This window comes from Trichoderma citrinoviride (genome assembly GCF_003025115.1).
Source record: "Trichoderma citrinoviride strain TUCIM 6016 unplaced genomic scaffold BBK36scaffold_4, whole genome shotgun sequence".
Classification (NCBI taxonomy): domain Eukaryota; kingdom Fungi; phylum Ascomycota; class Sordariomycetes; order Hypocreales; family Hypocreaceae; genus Trichoderma; species Trichoderma citrinoviride.
In genome coordinates, this window is record NW_020194712.1 from 1,048,253 (window position 1) to 1,065,522 (window position 17,270).

The 17,270-nt window shown below is 55.6% G+C and overlaps 2 protein-coding genes across 2 annotated transcripts; both read left to right on the forward strand.

Moving 5' to 3' along the window:
* Window positions 1-11,156: 11,156 nt before the first annotated feature.
* Window positions 11,157-12,096, forward strand: BBK36DRAFT_1139600 (hypothetical protein; the record flags this gene model as incomplete). The annotated part of the gene is made up of 4 exons (XM_024893320.1): window positions 11,157-11,327; window positions 11,551-11,589; window positions 11,677-11,862; window positions 12,007-12,096. The coding sequence occupies 4 exons, from the start codon at window positions 11,157-11,159 to the stop codon at window positions 12,094-12,096; spliced, it is 486 nt and encodes a 161-aa protein (XP_024751412.1).
* A 1,839-nt stretch (window positions 12,097-13,935) lies between these two features.
* BBK36DRAFT_1207518 (hypothetical protein) lies at window positions 13,936-15,332 on the forward strand (the record flags this gene model as incomplete). The annotated part of the gene is made up of 4 exons (XM_024897415.1): window positions 13,936-14,133; window positions 14,379-14,546; window positions 14,758-14,832; window positions 15,105-15,332. 4 exons carry the CDS (start codon window positions 13,936-13,938, stop codon window positions 15,330-15,332), a joined length of 669 nt encoding a protein of 222 aa, XP_024751413.1.
* Between the last annotated feature and the right edge of the window lie 1,938 nt (window positions 15,333-17,270).

The window sequence follows — 17,270 nt, forward strand, 5'->3', positions numbered from 1 at the left end:
AGTCCCCCACACCCACGGCAAGCCTGCCGGGAGACCCCCCAAAGACCCTCCTAGCCGCCTCTCCGCGTGGCCGCTCCTCGTCGAATGCAATGCACACTCGGCATCCATGATGCGCCGGTTGGCTCCCCTGAGCTGCATGCGAGATGAGCGCTTGCAGTGAGATTCGCCCGCAGCACGCAGAAGCTCTATTCGAGATGGTGCCCTTGGAACACGCCATATAGATAAGCGCTGAAACGGTCCCTATCCAAGGGTCTTGTCTCTCGTCGTCCCTCTCTTCTTCTCCACGATAGTCACACAACTCAACTAGGCAAGCACGCTACTGGCTCACTGGAGCATCCGACGCCCAATGCCGTTTGATGTGCGCCGTCAGCCTTCATCCCCTCGCAGGGACGTCGACTGTGGCACCGCTTTGCGCAAGATAGCATCTCACTCGCCTGGCCAGCCAGGCGAATCCACAATGCAATCCTCCATACCAAGAGATGGACACATGATTCTTCGGATGAAGGCATCGCCTATTCACTAGACACGTCGCTCATCAGCAGGTGTAGTCTGTGCGTCCAATAGACGACCGTACATACCGGTCCAATCCCCTGTTCAGGTTGCGGCTGGTTTCATCATGCTCCCTTCACCCTCTAACGCGATTGGCAAGTCGATGACAGCGCAATAAAGCGGCATATCAGCGTTGAGCAGCGACAAGGGCCCCGTTCCAGAGAGACAAACCCGCCCTCGAGGTGGCTGGTTCGGTGATTGCGCCTCCCTCAGCAGCCATGATCCTTTCGTCGACTGCTCGCCCTTCAGCTTTGCCTCGGACCAGACCAATGGCTTTGTCCACGATAATTCTCCGCACAAGTTGCCAGGCGAACACGACGGCGCCGGTTGTAAAACTGCGCACCGTGGCCGTGCACGAGCTTCCAGGCATGCACACAGCACGACCAACAAGCTAGCCAGCCGCTCGGCCAACTCTGCCAGCATCGCGGCTGTGGCAGGTTCCGCGTCGGACAGGGCTCCCCCTACTTTGGCCCTGTGCTTCCCCCTACCAGATCATGGACCACGGCACCATACATGGCATCTGGCCTCGCCGCACTTATGCGCATCATACCTGCTTTTGCAGCGTTTACCTCGTGCTGTACGAAGTGGCCGGTATGCCTGCCTGCTTGCCTGCCTGTATGCGCTGGTGGTACAGTATACATACTCCAAAGGGAAGCCAAGATCTCTCATGCCAGTTCTTCTGCTCTGTGCGCGCGTGCAAGGCTCTGTGCCCTGTGCCCTTTGTCTGGACCGCAGTCGCTCGACTGAAAATCACGGCGACCCTGTGTAGGCAAGGTAGGATTGACGGGGGCAGCGCACCACCAGCCTCCGGGCCGCTTTGCTGCAGATCACTAGACAAGGTCCCCCACCAGATTTCGGAGCATGCTTGCACGATGCGATGCGATGCCATCGCTTGCATCTAGAAGCACGTTGCTGTTGCTGCCGGCATGGACGAAAGACATGCTGCGACTTCCCATCCAGTTGGCGGTTTCTGTGCCATTCGTTTGCTTTGGCAGCATCCGGAGGGTTGTATCTCGTGGGAGACTTCCGGGCTTGGGCTTTCGGCTACGGAACAGCTCGTTTATGTGATATGGACCCCGAGCATGGGTCCCCGAATGCTGGCCACGGCGAGCAAGCACGCACTTGGTACTTGTGCAAGCATCTCCACGTCCAGCGCAGAGTCACCGGCACCGGTACCGGTACATCTGGAAACTCATGCCCAGACATTTAATCTCTCAACAGCGAGGAGCGCATGTAATACCGACCGGCCATCGAAGCGCCGGGCAACTTGCAGGCTTCTTTCGTGTCCATGTAAGAGTTGCTCGCCGTTGCAGCAAGTCAGCCCCAGCAGCAATACACATGAAGTCGAGATGCGTGATCGTGGTTGAGCTCCACGGAGTCCCGGGCCCTTTCAGCCAATCCCGTCGTGCAGGCGGCGCAGTGCTCATCAATGCATTGGCGAGACAGATCAGCCTCTATGCACATGTACGTCAGTAGGGGACCTACTCATACATGTACATACATACCATTGTGTCAACGCCGGTTACGCACATACAGAATCGTATGTATGCACGAGTACTGTGTCTCTTCCAATGCCCCATTGATGGCACTTGATGCTCATACAGCAGCAAGTCAGATGGACAACTTGCACATACGAAGACGACGATACTGCGAGAGCTCCCCCGGCCATTCGTCTTTCAAGGCGCGCCTGCGGCGGGAGAGCTAATGAAAATATCACTTTGTCCCTGCTCGCTCACGCAAAGATTGCATGCGTGACAAACAGAGTCAGGGTCCGAGCGAAGAGACATGTTGGGCAAGCGACAGCATTATGCACCAACCGTCTGAGATCTTCGACAAGCCCAGACCTTCCCTTTTTGAAGCATCTTCACAACCACCACGAGGGTGGCAGACTGCCATAAGATGTAAGCTCACGCGGCGAGGCTACGGAGACGTACCAGAAGTTGCCGGTACTGTCGTCAACAAAAGTGAGGGGAATCACGTCGTAAGAGCATCAACCGACGGTGACTGGGGCCGATTGAAAGAAAGAGAGAACAAAGACGGGGGTAGCTGGTCCCGGTCACACACACGAACAGCACCAAACACGCACGCACTCACGATATGGCTTGACATACCTCTTGCTTGCCTGTGCGGAGGCATGCAAATGACAACCTCTTACGGCCCCTTCTATACTTGGCCTTCCTCTTCAGGATTCTCATCATCATTCGCCATCTTTACTGCCTACCAGCCAGCCTCGAGGAACCCCTCTTGCTCTTCCTGGTTCTGCCTGTTATCGTCAGTATTTGACTTGTCCTACACACTGGACATGGGCAGCATTTGCTGACATGACTGGCACGGTATCAAACATCCTCATTGCATTGGAGCCCCCATCTCTGTCCCATCCTTCTCTCTCAATTGGCTATTATTTCGTACTACTTTGGTAGATGAACTCTCGCCGTTACCTTCCTCCTCCCCCAAGGGTCTCTTTTGTCACCAATCCACATTGCATTGGCTGGCCGCTCGCTCGCTCAGATAACTCCGCCACTCACTTACTACTTACTTATTCACTCGCGTTCGGTCTCGGTAGCTCACTTTGCCTCCAACACCATCCCTTCGGCCCCGAGAGAGGACTTGGGGGCCTGAGACATGGAACTTGGGACCCTTCATCGTGACTTGGTACGAGTACCGTGACTATGGAAGAGAGAACCTTGCTTTGCCTTTGCCTACCTGTGAGATCTGCCCACGGACCCGTCTTTGTCTCTCCGTAGGCGGGCGGATCCTAACCCCTGTCCTCTGAGCTGGCAAGGGACCCAACACAGGACAAGAAGGAGAGAACAACGGGGTATGAGCGGATTCACCTCAAGCTGCCAGACAAAAAAGACATAATATCAAATATTGATACCCTGAAAGGAGAAGGGGAAGGGGGAAAAAGAAATAATAAAAGGAAATAAGACGAATGGCAGGCCAGCGAAAGCTCTCTCCGGTTCCAAAGAGAGCACAAGCCGAATCGCCCACAACAACGCACACCCCCTTCTCCCACTCCTCCCAAAGCCGCATACACGCCCCCCCTTGGTCGTCTTCCCCCCGGAGTGGGAACTCCATGCAAAATCGGGTATGCAAGGGAGGGGCTGCCTCTCCATCCATCAGAAATGTGTGCGAGAGCAAGCAATAAGCGGTGAGGAGGAAGAGAGAGAGCAAAGCCAGACGCTAGGCAATGGAGCCGCCACCCAAGAGCTGGACCACCACAACCACCACACACATCCACACACAACCACAAGGAGCCCCAACTGTGCCTTTTCCCTTCTCCAGCCTGGAGAGGGCGAGCAAGGGGGATATGTCTCTATGGAAAGAGCTCAGGGCATAGAAATTCCTGGCTAGACCTCGATATCGGATATACAAGTCCCCCAGTTGGCGGCGGCCGACCAGAAAAGGGTTCGGTCTGACGAGTCTGGCTCGCAGTGCTCCGAAAGCGAAGAGAAATATGAAGAGCCCTCAATTCAGAGGAGCGAACCACGGCACGTCACGTTCTCTCTGCTCCGGGCCAATGCTCCACCCGGCGTGGGAAGCAAACGGACGTCAGGATTACAGGACTACATTCAGCATTGACCACGTGGTTCCAAAGAGGCAAACCGCTTATACAGCAGAGTCTTGTCGCCTGTGCATGAGAGAATGCTGAATTTTGGTGATATGAAAGGCAAGAAACGGAAAATGGATCACGCCAATGATCCACCCTCGCCATCTTTGTCCTCAATTGCTCGCGAGAACAGCCACGTACAGTACCGTACGGTATGTAGCTGCCTGCCAAGTCCGACTGGCACAATCTGAGCCTCGACATTCTCCAGGCATCTCCGAGTAAGTCTGATGATAACGCCACTTTCCCTTCAGCCCTTCAGACGACAAGGCGAGTCAATTCACTTAGGCTGCGGGAATTCGCATGGCGAGACAATACAGCGATCGTTTCTGGTTGGCCGGTCCAAGTGATCTCAAGACAGATTGGAAGGCGAAGACAGCAACATGACTGCTAGTAACCACGGCGAACTCCTGAATGACAAGGCGTATGGAGTACAAGAAGTGCCTTGCAGTAGAGGTAAAGACGAAAGACGACAAGAGGTGCAAGAGGAGGGACACGCCTATGCATGCTGGCTTTCCCTCCTCCTAGCTTGCCATTCACTGTCCGCCACCAAGGTCCACGGCACTCGCCCGGTTCCCAGGCAGCTCACAAGAGCACAAGACAGCTCCTTTCCGGACTGACTCATTGTATTTTCCATCAAGGCGAACAACGCCCTCTCGGTAATATCCAATCTCGTTCGTGGCCAAAGTGCTTGTTCTGCATCCATAATCTGAGACCAATGTCATGTGTGTCTCTTGGACAGGGTAGCAGCTGTATTGAAGTATGAGCAGCTGTTATCAGGCAAGTTCTGACGAGGAAAGTCACAGAGCAGCCCTCGGTCTTCCATGTCAGGCAGCCATTCTTCGGCGCATGTCGAACCTCGTACATGTACTATGCCGAGCCGGGGAGAGTGAGTCTCGCAATGTATTGACGCTTGTACCATGCATATCGTACAGATCGTAGTGATATCGTGTTTGTACACGACCGCACTGAGGGCACGATGATTTGACAATATGGATGGGCTTTCGTTTGTACACTTTGCCCGGACTTCAGACAGACTCTCTTTTCCCTTCCTGAGCCGCCCCGAGCGAGAGCCTACCTGTATCAAGCAATAGCTCCAGGAAATGCTTGACCTGGGTTGATGAGGGGGTCAAGGTCAGGAAACTGTTGCCAGACGTCCGAGCAAGCAGCATCGCGGGGACGCCAGCTTTCTCCTCCGAGGATTCAACTGAGGCAGAAACAGTGTGGGAGCAACCACGAGATACGGAGCGAGAGCCCAATGGCCCCAGACTGTCGCTAGTCCCGGGTCGCAGGGCTCCTGTACAGCTTCGCTTATCAACTTTCGTTGAATTATTGGGCAGCTCATCCTTGAAAGCTCCAATAAAGGCTGCGATGTGCTGGCTCGACAGAAGCGCAGTGAAAACGCCTTTTCCCTCAAAAAGTCCAGCCCTGCGTAGGAGTTGACGTGCTTGGCCCGTGCTGGGGGTGGGAAGCCACACAACAGCGCCGGCGACGGCGGCGGCCCTTCACGGAATCTGGTGTGGTATGGCAGAGACGTGGTGTGCTCTCATTGGCCTGGTTGATATTGAGGACCCTCGCCGCCCTGGCCACTGGAGTCGCTAAAATAACAACGACAGCAACAACCGCTTGCCTTGTGCGTAGTAGAGGCTCATCTCGTCTCCGGTAGGCCCTGACAGAAGAATCAAGAAACCGAGGGGAGGAGAGGCAGAGGCCCAGAGGAAGAAATTACCCGCGTGTTTGACCGTAGTCACCGGCTCAATTGACACGCAGCCTATGACCAATGGCAGTTTGGGTTGGGTGGACTATTGTGTTGAGAAGCTGAAGAGAAGAACGACATCCAGTTCCTCTGCGGCTCGGCCAGAAAACATGCCGGAATCGCTGCCGTACCGTAGACAATATGGTTGCTAGAAAGGGGCCTCAGAGATAGTGGTAAGAATAGCACCATCATCAGGGTTCCTACTCTCGTCGAGTGTTACAGTTGAGCAGAGAGGTTTTCGATGTCCTCGCAGATTGAGCTAGGGTCTTGGTGTCCGGAGTACAAAGTACCGGTCCTTGGAAGCAGCATTGTGTGAAACCTCAGCACAATAGACCTCTGGGCCACCGTCCAGAGCCATGGCAATGTCTGCACATTCGTGCACTAGAACCTCACAGGGTTCAGTCGAGCCTTGCGGCGAGTTGGCCATATTTCGTACTATCAGTGGCAGTACTGTAGAACAAGGCAAAAGCCGTAGTATTGTGAGTTCAGTCCAGGACGTGCTCGGCGTGAGTAGGTTTGGAGTAGGTAGCCATGCGGCAAAACTGTGCATGGCGGGGAGCACCGCCCAAGCTGCTCCGGAGTCGGTACCCTACTCAGTTGCTGGCTGACGGAAGTACCAGCTCGCATCCGGCCGCCAAAGGAGACGGGAAGGCTAATGTAGGATCGAGCAAATGAGAGCGACATCCTCCACCGAAACTGACACCGGTAACACGGTGGGGAGATGGAGAGAACTTCAGCCACGGCCCTTGGTACGAAGCACCTTGATGCGTACGTATATGTACGGAGTAGATACAGCCATGTCGGATAGAGTCCATCTTTGACTTCCAGGGACGCCAAGGGAGAGCGGGTGTGTATGTCAAATCATTGAGAGCAAACGGGCCCCCGAAGACAGACCGGTCTGCCTCTTGCCAAGCTGTACCCGTGCCTGGTAGTCGTACGGTACTCTGCAATCCCAACTTGTACTCCGGGGCGGTTGAAAAAGTAAAAAAGAATCAAAAATTCGAGGGCTGGAAATGGCCTCCGTCATGAAACCACTCAGGAGGGGACCCCATGTCTCTTCCAGGTATCCACAGCAAACAGAGTGATTGGCCATGTGTTAGACATACATAGCCGCTGTGCATCATGCAAGTGCTGCAAAGCTAGCATTGCCACCCCTCCCCCTCTTCCTCTGGCTTGGGTTGTACTATCATCCTGAACAAAGCTTCAAGCTAGAAGCAAGGCTGCAGGGACTCTGCCGCCATCTCAACCTCGAGTTAGGGTTGACGGCACAAGCGAGGGAGCGTTCGGCCTCAGCCATTGCAAAGTTTCCATCGAGCTACACTTGGTAAGCACCGTTGAACTGTCTAGGTGAGCTGGTGAAACGTTGATTCGTTCATCCTTTATGACAAGGAGAGCGGCTTGATGATCCGATTGGGGAGGGCAGCATTTGTGGCGCAAAAGGGCGTGACTCTGAGGCCTGAACCGTGACACGGGCTTCGAATCTTGCCGGGGCTCTTGTAAGACACTGAAATGGATTGACGACGCTCCGGGGGCTTCACATCGTCGAGATGTTAGGCAACGTACGACCAACCCGCGTGGTGTGTAGGCTCGGTGTGACAATGCTCTGTGCAGTTTCTTGTGGACGGCTGTTTGTACTCATATCTGTGCGAGCGCTTCCGATACGGTAGTGTTGATGGTTTGGATCAAGCAGACGTCATCGCCAGAGATCCAGTCAAAGGAGGATGGATCAAGCTGTTCAAATCTGAGGCCAGAGCGGAGGCGAAGCCCATGGCGTGAATAGCTCCGATCAGGCGTGCAGCCCAATACGCTCTGTCAACATGGAGCGTTGCTCATGAAAAAGCAGACAAGCATAGAGTATAGCGGGTGCGCAGTGCCGCGAGTACAGAAGTCTTCGCATACAAGCGCGCCTAATCTGAAAGCATTGCATGTTTAGTACCACAGCGAATTTCGTCTATCCCTGCGTCGGGAGATGTGTTCGCACGCTCGTCTCGTGGGGTACCTTTTCGAAGGCTAACAAATCTTCTGATCAAAACTTAACGTACGCTGTACTTCGTACACGGGGTCGCCCCGTCTGAAGACTTCGCCAACGGCCTGCATCAAAGCAGGGCTGTGAATGAGATGCTTTGGTCAAGGCTCTCGGTTTGGCAATATGCCAGATCAGCCCGCACCTCAGTACTGCAGCATGTCGTGCATAATGAGTCTCAGCCAGCGCCCACATTGTGTAGTGTATCCGAAGCATGTACATACATACAGATACAGGAACGAGCCAGTAGGCCTACTTGGCAGAGCAAAGCGCCCATCCGGAGATCTTGGCGAGGAGGGACCGAGGACAAAGCACTCAAGAGTACTTCGGAACCGCAGCAGGTGGAAGAGGTGCCCTCGTTTGATCTCAACTTTCCAAACAATGCAGGCTTGATGAGACGTCATGACCCCTTCCCTTTCGTACACGGACTGGAATTAAGCGCGTACGAGCGTACGAGCGGTCGCCATGGATGTGAGTATCTGGAGTTGCACAACGTGCTGTTCCAATATTGTTGCCAAAGCCCTGCTTTCTCGTCCAGCTGGGGTGGCAATTCCCTCCCCCCGGTCAGGCACTAAGTCTGATCAGAGCAAGGAAGGCGATGGCATGCTCAATTAATTCGTGGTACAGTCTAACAGTCCCGACCGCCGGAGGAGGCCGTTCCTTTGATTTGGCACACGTGAAAGGAAAGGAAACATCCAACCGCCTCCACCGTGATGACGAAGTCCTCATTGGTTTCCTCAATTGCTGCGTGATGGTCGCTCCGAAGTAAGACAAGAAAGGTCCAAGTTCATGGCCAAAAATATACTAACTCCCGAGAGCGAGTTGGTTGTGTGGCTGGCCATGTGTCCTTTGTTGAAACGTGCTGGCGAGATGATACAGCCAGTGGGGAACGGCCAGCTGTCAAGCCTCCCCAGATGCAAGACACCACAACTGCTCTAGTTGGCTGGGTGTGTTTTTTATCCCCGCTCCTGCAAGGTTTTTTCTGGTGAGATACGAAAGCCGGTCATGATGGAGCTTCGAATTAGGAAGCATCTCTAACGCCCTCGGGCCTGGGTCAGACCCATTCTCATACCTCGTAGTCGTGCTAGTCACCTGTTGCGTCGAAACCCGATATCTCCTTGACCACGGAAGGGAGCAGAAGAAGAAAGGACGAGAGCAGATCCAAGAGAGCGGGAGAAAGCTTGCCAACGCATACCCCCCCCGCCCCATCACCCCTCCCTTCGCGTTCGCTCCCCTAAAAGCTCAGGCCATGCTTCGATAATAGATGGCTGGGGAGAAGTACCGGTACGGCATGAGTGACCTGGGCACAGTGCGAGTGAAATGGTTGCACATACTCTTGAACCTCAGGTAGGTACCACATGAACAGGCGTGGGAAATCATAGTACCTGCAGAGTAGCAGCCTCGTGGAAAGACTTCTGCTGGTGTTATCAATGGCTCCCATGGTAGGCACCCGGTATTGGCGGAGAAGGTGAAGAAGGCAATGGCCATCAGGCATTCTCACGAATTGCCGTCGAGGTGTAGTGGTAGGCGCCCTGTTGAAGCATCTTCTGACCAGAGAAGAGAAGTCAAAAGGAAAACCCAGACCCCCAAGCCCGCGACATTAGCAGCTAGCCCTTCCTAGTCGTAGCATCTGGTGGATAGGAGCGAATGTCGAGGCATGATCCCTGAGCCGACATTGCATGTACGCTTGACGGAGGTCCATGTGAGGTACTGCGCAGGGCTTCTGAACAGCCTGATGGATGGATGCCTTGATTGCGGGCAATCGCGCCGGTAACTGAGCCGTGAAGCATCCATCCTCGGAGGCGTTGGTGGCGAACACCGTCGTCGACAGGTCTGTGGTTTGTTTGCTTTGCCTGCGGTGTGCATAATGTTTTCATGCGAGATATGTGCAAGATACTTGTTGTCAAAGACATGCGGGTTATGCAGGTATGGATTCTTGCACACGCCGTGGCAATCGTGCATCAGGCAAGATGAGCGGCGCTTTAGTCCCCGACGGAATCTTGCATTCGGTCGGCAGCACCCCACCTCTTCTTCTGCAGTGGCACCACATCCCAGAACCGGCATGTCACGGATATCAGATCAGAGTTGGCCGTGGTGAATAGAGAGGAAACGCTCGCACGGCTACCGCCGGACGGGGCGACAACCGGGTTGCAAGAGCGTTGGTGAAAATCGCATCGCATCTCGGCGGGCAGCCTTGGTCCTGCTCCGCGGGAGCGGTTGCAATTCGCAATGGAGCGTCTCCGGGATCGCAGTGGTTAGCGGGGAGGGCCTTGCCATCTTGCGCTGGCGCTTGCATTGCACCCTCTCTCTCCACATCTGCCAGGCCCTCGGTGATCGCAAGACGCCCGCCTGGCTGGGTTGTCCTCCGGCTGTGGGGTCACCAAGCTGGAGGGCTAGATGAGGTCACAAACTGAACGTTGAATCGCTGCGATTGTTGCTTCGTTGCACCAGTAGATGTAAGGTGCAAGATTTCAATTGTTGTACTACTCGCCTTCCCGAAGGACGTCTTTTAGGCAAGATAAAGGGGGATGTCGACGAGGGGATGTCGACGGAGTTCCTTGTGCAACAAACGATAAGAGCCGCCATGGGCCAACTTCTCCGACGAATAGGATGGTCAGTCTGATTTCGTGGAGGAAGGATGGTGGCTGCCAAAACAGGCCCTGAAGATTATCGTGCTTGCTTGTACTCATATGTATACCTAATGAGTTGGTGGAGAAATGCGTTGCCGAGCACGAAACGCTGCCCAGTAGATGCTCCGTTGAGACAGATTTGACCGAATCCTAAGCTACCATATCGAGGACAACATGTGAGGCCATTGCGGACGGAGGTACGAACGGCTGAGGTTCCGTCCGGTATCTTGCATCTTTTCCCATATGTCTAGCACAGACTTGTCTCGGTAAAGGCTGCATATACATGTACTTGTAGGCATATGCGGGACTTCAAGAGAGAGATGCTTGTCTTGGGTGGCACTTTATTATCAGCATTCGCGGACAGGTATCGGTGACTGGGTGGGTTCGTAGGTATAATTACCCGTAGGACCAGCTGGTGCTATTGGCTGCAGGACTTACTTCATCTCTGGGCGAATTATCGCGCACGCCATGATGCGACTCGAAGCTCGGCTCAGACCAGAGCCAATGGCTGGCAGTCGACGGCATTTCTGCAGGTCGACGGTCGGAGGCTAGCTGGAGTCGCTGGAAAGACGGCCTGGGCTAAGAAGCACCATGGCTGCGGCTCTCATGTCGAAGCCAATGTGCAGGAATGCCTTGCAGAGGCGGACTCGGGCTTGCGGCGAGCCCATGGAGAAGCCCGGCCCGCAGGATCCTGGAAGCGTTGCCGTGCGCGCCTCGACCTGCACAATGGATGCATCGTGGAACTCTGTTCCTGATGCGAGGGTGCGTCGCTCCCCGTCATCCGTGCATCTTGCATCTCAAGGCGGCTCTGGGCGCACGCTGGCACCATGCCATGGCAGATCGCCTAAATCGACAAGAGCTTGAGGTGTCTGTCTCGTGTATGTACTGTACGGGTAATACTCCGTAGCCCGGTTTCTATTTTCGGCAGCAGTTCGTTCATCGCGATTGTTGTTCGCACTTTGTCTACCCTGGATGATCCTGGCAGTTTGTCCAAGAGGCCGAACGAGCCGTGTTGAGGCAGGGAGTGAGTTGATGAGGCCAGTTGGGCTTCTGAGAATCGAAGTTGAGATTGAAAAGCTGAAGTTGGAATCGCCAACTGTTCTTGCCTTAGCAAGGGGAAGTCGCAGGCCGGACTTTCCTGAGGCTGAAGCATGCCGTGCTCCGTGTAGTTCGTACCTTCCCCCAGACCACTGCAAGTCGATCGGAAGCCGGGTGTTCCGCCTTGCATTCCGTCGACCCTTATCGATACTCTAGACTGCATCGGTATCCCGTCCTGTGCGGAATGCGGCTCGAAGTGGTACGAGGTCAGCAGGTGTACCTACCACCCTATGTCCTGTTCAGGTACTCTGAAGTGCAGTGCTTCTGCTTTCAACGGCTTGGAGGACCTCACCAGTTTTCACTTCGATAGCAGTGACACTTGGCCTCTCACGCCAAGGGGCAGATATACCTTTGCAGTGCAAACTCGCCGGGGTCCTCTCCGGCGTCTTCGTCCATCTCGGACTGCAGCACTCCACCCTCTGCAGCCGACTAGACAAAGTACCTGCAGAGGCTGTGCGCCCTAGCAAGCCGAGCCGAATGGTCGCCCTCTCACCCACAAGGCTACCCAGTTAGTGCTCGTAGTCATGCTCAAATTCTGAGCATTTCTTTTCTCCCCCTCTCTATTTTCCCATTCTCCCGCACATAGTATAAATTTCTCCTGCCAGAGGCATGTGATGTCACTCGTAGCCGAAACTCAGCTAGTGCGGTAGGTAATTGCGACTTCACAGGCTTCTGATGACAACATGAATGGACATACAACGGCCAGCGCGAGGTATTAGCACACAAAATTGTGTTGACTAGACGACTTTGTAGCGGGCAGTTGAGCAGCAAACTTTCAGGGGCAGACCGAGGAACAACATACGAGTAGAGGAGCGTACCAAGAATTGCAATATCTCGCACATGTTGGTGCAGCCCTTCTCTCCTAGCACGTTGTTGAAGAGCCACTCGGCTTTTAGTGCTTCCAACAGAGTTTCGCGGAAGCTATGGCGCATTGAATTCAGCATAAAAGGGGAAAGCCGATGCAGTTTCGTTCGCCAATGGCTGTGTTGATCAGCGGAGACGGACTTGAAGCTTCCAAGTTGGCGTCTGCGCCACCACGAAAGGGCAGAGATAGTGCAAAGTACGTAGTTGTAGTCAAAATAGTCAACATATAGTCCAAGGGTACAGGGACGACGACTACGACAACGACGCGCTCTGTTCCGAGCTGGCCCGCACCAGATAGACTCTGGTACAATTTCGCACGAAATGTACCTGGGTGATCAACTTGGCTCATCTTTCCTGAGCTCAAAGAAGAGTCTTCGTCTCCTCGCCATCGAGTGTTGTGTAAGTGGTCTGTAATACTAGTTGGATGTGTCATATCGAGCCGCCTGGATGTCAATATTGATGCCAGGATGAGGACTCAGCACAAGCCGCAACTGTAAGCCGCTCGTATCGCAGCAGGAAAGGCCCTTGCCTCGGCAGCAGCTGAGCAGCTTGGCGGATCGGTTCGAAGGACGGCGTGTGGGAAAACGGGTTTGCTGACGGTGGTGGCCCAGCCACTGGCATTGCCGTTCCGTTGGCAGAGAGCAGCCGAAGCGCTCGAAAATGCTTCGTCTGCCGACGCCTAAGCCACTCCTAGACTAGCACCGAGCTGGCAGTAATAACGAAAGAGAGCCAATAACATCAAGTCGAAGCTCTTACCGAGCTTGTGTCGGTAGGTAGGCCTATCGCACACGACCCTGGGTTGCCGACAATGCAAACGGTGCACTGCTGATGCTCATTCTTGTCGAGCCGTATGTAGATCCGTCGAGCCAGACTTGCCAGACCAGACAGACGGTCTGGTAGATGCGCTGATCATGTTGCTTGCCACCATGCCACCAGGATTTCTTCCTCCCTGGTGCCAAGGCAGGGACGGGAAGCTCGCGGATATTGACCCCCCTCCAGACACTTCCCACAAGAGCAGCGCTTTGTGTCCCCCCCCAAAGACTGTCGAGTGCAAGCAGTGTACATGTATGTACGAGTATGCAGGTATGAGCCTGCGCTCTCTCGCTAAAGTCATCGCAGGGTGCTTAGCACCATCCATTGCCCGGCCCCCCAACAAGTCAGATTCGTCTTATCTAGGCAAGATCTCTGATGCGATTGTCTAATCGTATCGACCCTGGTCCCATGTACGCGCATGTACAAGTGCTGTAGCACCTCGTTCCGTATCCGCTGCAGAGTGAGCTTGCTCTCAGACCGATGGCAGTAGTAGTACCTTGTAATAGTAGTAATACTATCGAACCTGTCATCAGAACTTGGTCCGTAACCGCACTTGGTATCCGTGTAAGAAGGGTTAGGCCATGCTCAATGCCCAATGCCCGAAAAAGGGGTCAGAGACAGCGCGCATCAGAGACCAGAGACAGATGGAGGGAACGCGAGAAAGCGGTGGACGAGAGTCATCGAGAAGGGCATGGTCAAAGGCAAAGGAAGCCACATAGCTCTTTCGAAGGGCCAAGCAAGCGCCGTCAGCACTCTGGGATTTGTGGCCGGAAGCCCCGTCTGCCCGTTGTCCGTCCGTCCCCTGTCGACAAGTCATGGGTGGGCCGCGACTTGTCTGCTAACGACCATCAACCATCGGCCATCACCACTTCACCTTGGCCCCATCGAATCCTGGTGCAACGCTGATCCACCCACGCCGCGCTGGCACACCCCCTTGTGCCTCTGATCCTTGTCGCGACCAGGCCCTGCGTTGGACGCCCAGCTCCACCCCAAATCGCAGAACTTGTGCGTGTGCGTGCTTGGACTCGCGCCAAGTAGCGTAGCAAGTACGAGTACAGTACCGTCCGTTTTCCCTCTGCTGCGGAACTGCCTCGCACCATTCGGGAGACAGCTGTCTGCAAGCCTGCAGGCCTGCAAGCGGTGCGCGCCCAACTGTGGAGCCGGCGCCGTGGCGGGAAGAGACCTGCAGCTGCTGGCAGGAAGAAGGTTCGTCGATTGCTGCAGCGTTTGGGCCTCTACGGGCGAAGGATGGCGGGATATCGCCCCTAGCCAGCAAGCAGAGACAGACGACGAGGGCGGCGATGGACGGGCGAGAGGAGGGGACAGACAGAGACGGGAGAGGTTGGGGAAGACGAGAAGAGGGGCTCCGAGCTGAGTCGGGGCTGTTAAGAAGACGAGCGGCCCTGCGCTATCTTAGGACGGCACAAGTACCCTGTACGAGCCCTCGCGGGCGTGTGCGCGGCGCCATGTACCTGCCGCTGCCTCGGCGCAGGTATGAGTACTACCGCAGGCCACCGCCAGTGCGTTTGTGCCGCAGCGCGATAACGGCCCCGACTGCACCTCATCGAATGGATGGAAGCCACAGCGGGCAGTTCCAGCGCCGAGTGCCCTCCAGCTCCTGGTAAAGGTCCGGGGTTGGAAGCCCAGGGCCCAGCGTCTACGGGCAGGTTACCAAGCACAGCGCGGCACAGCACAGCACCGTCATGGCAACTTGAATGAATGGAAGCTGGAAGCTGGAAGATGCAGCGACGGGAGGTACCTTAGGTGCAGTACCTGGCCGCAGGTACCGGTACCGGCGAGCGGCGGGCGGCTGGGGAGGTGGCGGTCCTGGCACGCAGCGACGGCTGCTGGGTTGCGGCACAGGGCCTCAGTGCATGGCCTGGCCCGGGTACCGCTACAGCGCAACGCCACGCCGGCCAGTACCATGGAACCCTGCACCAGCTGCGAGCCCACACCAGGCCGAGTCGCCAATCCGCCCACAATCTGGCCTAACCGCGAAGGGTCGTGCTGCTTGGCCGTGACCCCTGCTCTACAACCGACCTGGTACCGCTGGCTCGTACGCGCCCAAGGGGGCAACCTTGCACCTGAAGTCAAGACCGCCCGGGCAGGGCAAGGAGAGGCAAGGCAAGGCAAGGCAAGGTACATATGCCGGCCGGCGGTGGGAGCGCGGTACCTGGGTGCGCAATGGCGACTGTGTGCAGCACTGTCCCGGGACCGTCCCTCTCGTGTACTCGTGAACTTCGTGCCCGCCAGCGCTGGAGCCCAGCCCAGCCCAGAGCATTGGATGAGGAGAGCACCGGCCCCTCCACTGTAACCAACTGGCCAGCGCTCCAGTTCCCCACCCCGAGCTTGTGCTTGCCCACTCTGGACCTGCCTGAACCTGGGCGCTGCCGCTACCGCTTTGCTGCTAATGGAGCCAAGTACCTCTACCTCGCTCTGCCTCTGCCTCTATACCAGCCCTCGCTCCACGGACTGGACGTCCTCGTACCGCTTGTTCCCTGGCCCGTCCCAGGCCCCGTTGGCCTGCCTCCCCTCAACCGCCAAAAACAAAACCGTCCCCGGCCTGGCCTGGCGACAATCTTTTTGCTTCCTGCTCTTCTTCTCCTTCTTGTCCTCACGACTCCACCGACCTCCTCATTTTCTCTTCCTTTCTTCCCTTGCGGTTCAGCTTCCGAGACCGAGAGGCCAGGACCAAGGTGAGTGACTTCCATTGACGTGTTGTTGAGCCTTTGTCTTTTGTTCTGGTTTGTTCGCTGCTTGTGCCTTGTCTCGCTGGCGCCGTCTTATTCCCCACTGGCACCGTCGGCCGGCTGAAAGAGAGCGAAGAGGTCGGGGAAGAAAAAAACACAAGGAAAAAAGAGGACGAGACATCGCCAGCCGCATCTGCCAGTCTCGTCTACATACATCTTCTCCCCCCTTCCGCCTCGACTCCCTCGGCCGTCTTCCTGTTTTCCTTTTTGTTACTTCTTCCATTGCCTCACCTCCCCCGCCTCGCCCTCTGCCTCTCGTATCCGGCAGCTAATCGCTCTGCATTGCAGTAGTGGGTGACCTGACAAGGAAGCGAACAAACGTCTGCAGTTGTTTGCACGCAGCTGTGGCCCATCCCGAGAGCTTCCTCCTGCCCTCCAAGCCGAGCCTCCTCCCTCAATCGCGGCTCCGGCCCTCTCACTTCGACCCGGAGTCTTCCATTTGCCTGGACCCTTTTGTGGCCTGTTGCACCGCCCTCATCGCCGACGTTTGATACTGCCCCAGGCACCTTGGAAAGCCAGCCGGCTGCACCGACTTGGAGACATCGCCTTGGATGTTACGATTGAGACGAAACGACTGAATTTTTTGATGCCCTGTTACGACTAAAGACTCTTCTTTTACGAGTATCTCTTACTGTGCCGGAAAGGGGAAAAAAAGTTTTCGCCTCGTCTTTCTCACCGTTTGTTGTCGAGCGTTTGATCACCGCTAGATTCTGCCGCCTTGTCGGACCTCTGGAGCCCTCCTCGGTTCCCCCGCCCTCAATTGCGTCTTGTCCTTTCCGATTGGCTTTGGACTCTTTCATTGCGAGCGTTCTTTGAGTGGCCAGCGTCGAATTCCATCGCTTTGATTTCTTCCTTTGCTCATCTCCCGACGAGAGACCCTGCTCTCGTCTGCTTCACCGTTCCGCTCTTACAAGGCCAACACCGGAAAGCTGGATTTGCCACACAGCCAAGTGCAGACCCGAGGGCCTTCTGACCTCCCCTACCTGGGCTTTCACGCCGCTTCCCGCTCATCGTTTATGAGCAGCGACAGATTGCCGTCTCTTCCGCCGCTGCCGTACCAGGCAGACTCTTCCAACACCTCGTCGCCCCGAGTTGGGTCCATTGCCTCGTCAATCAGCTCTCATACCGGGTCTCTGTCGTCGTATACCTCTGTTTCATCGTCAAACGGCCCCAAGACCCC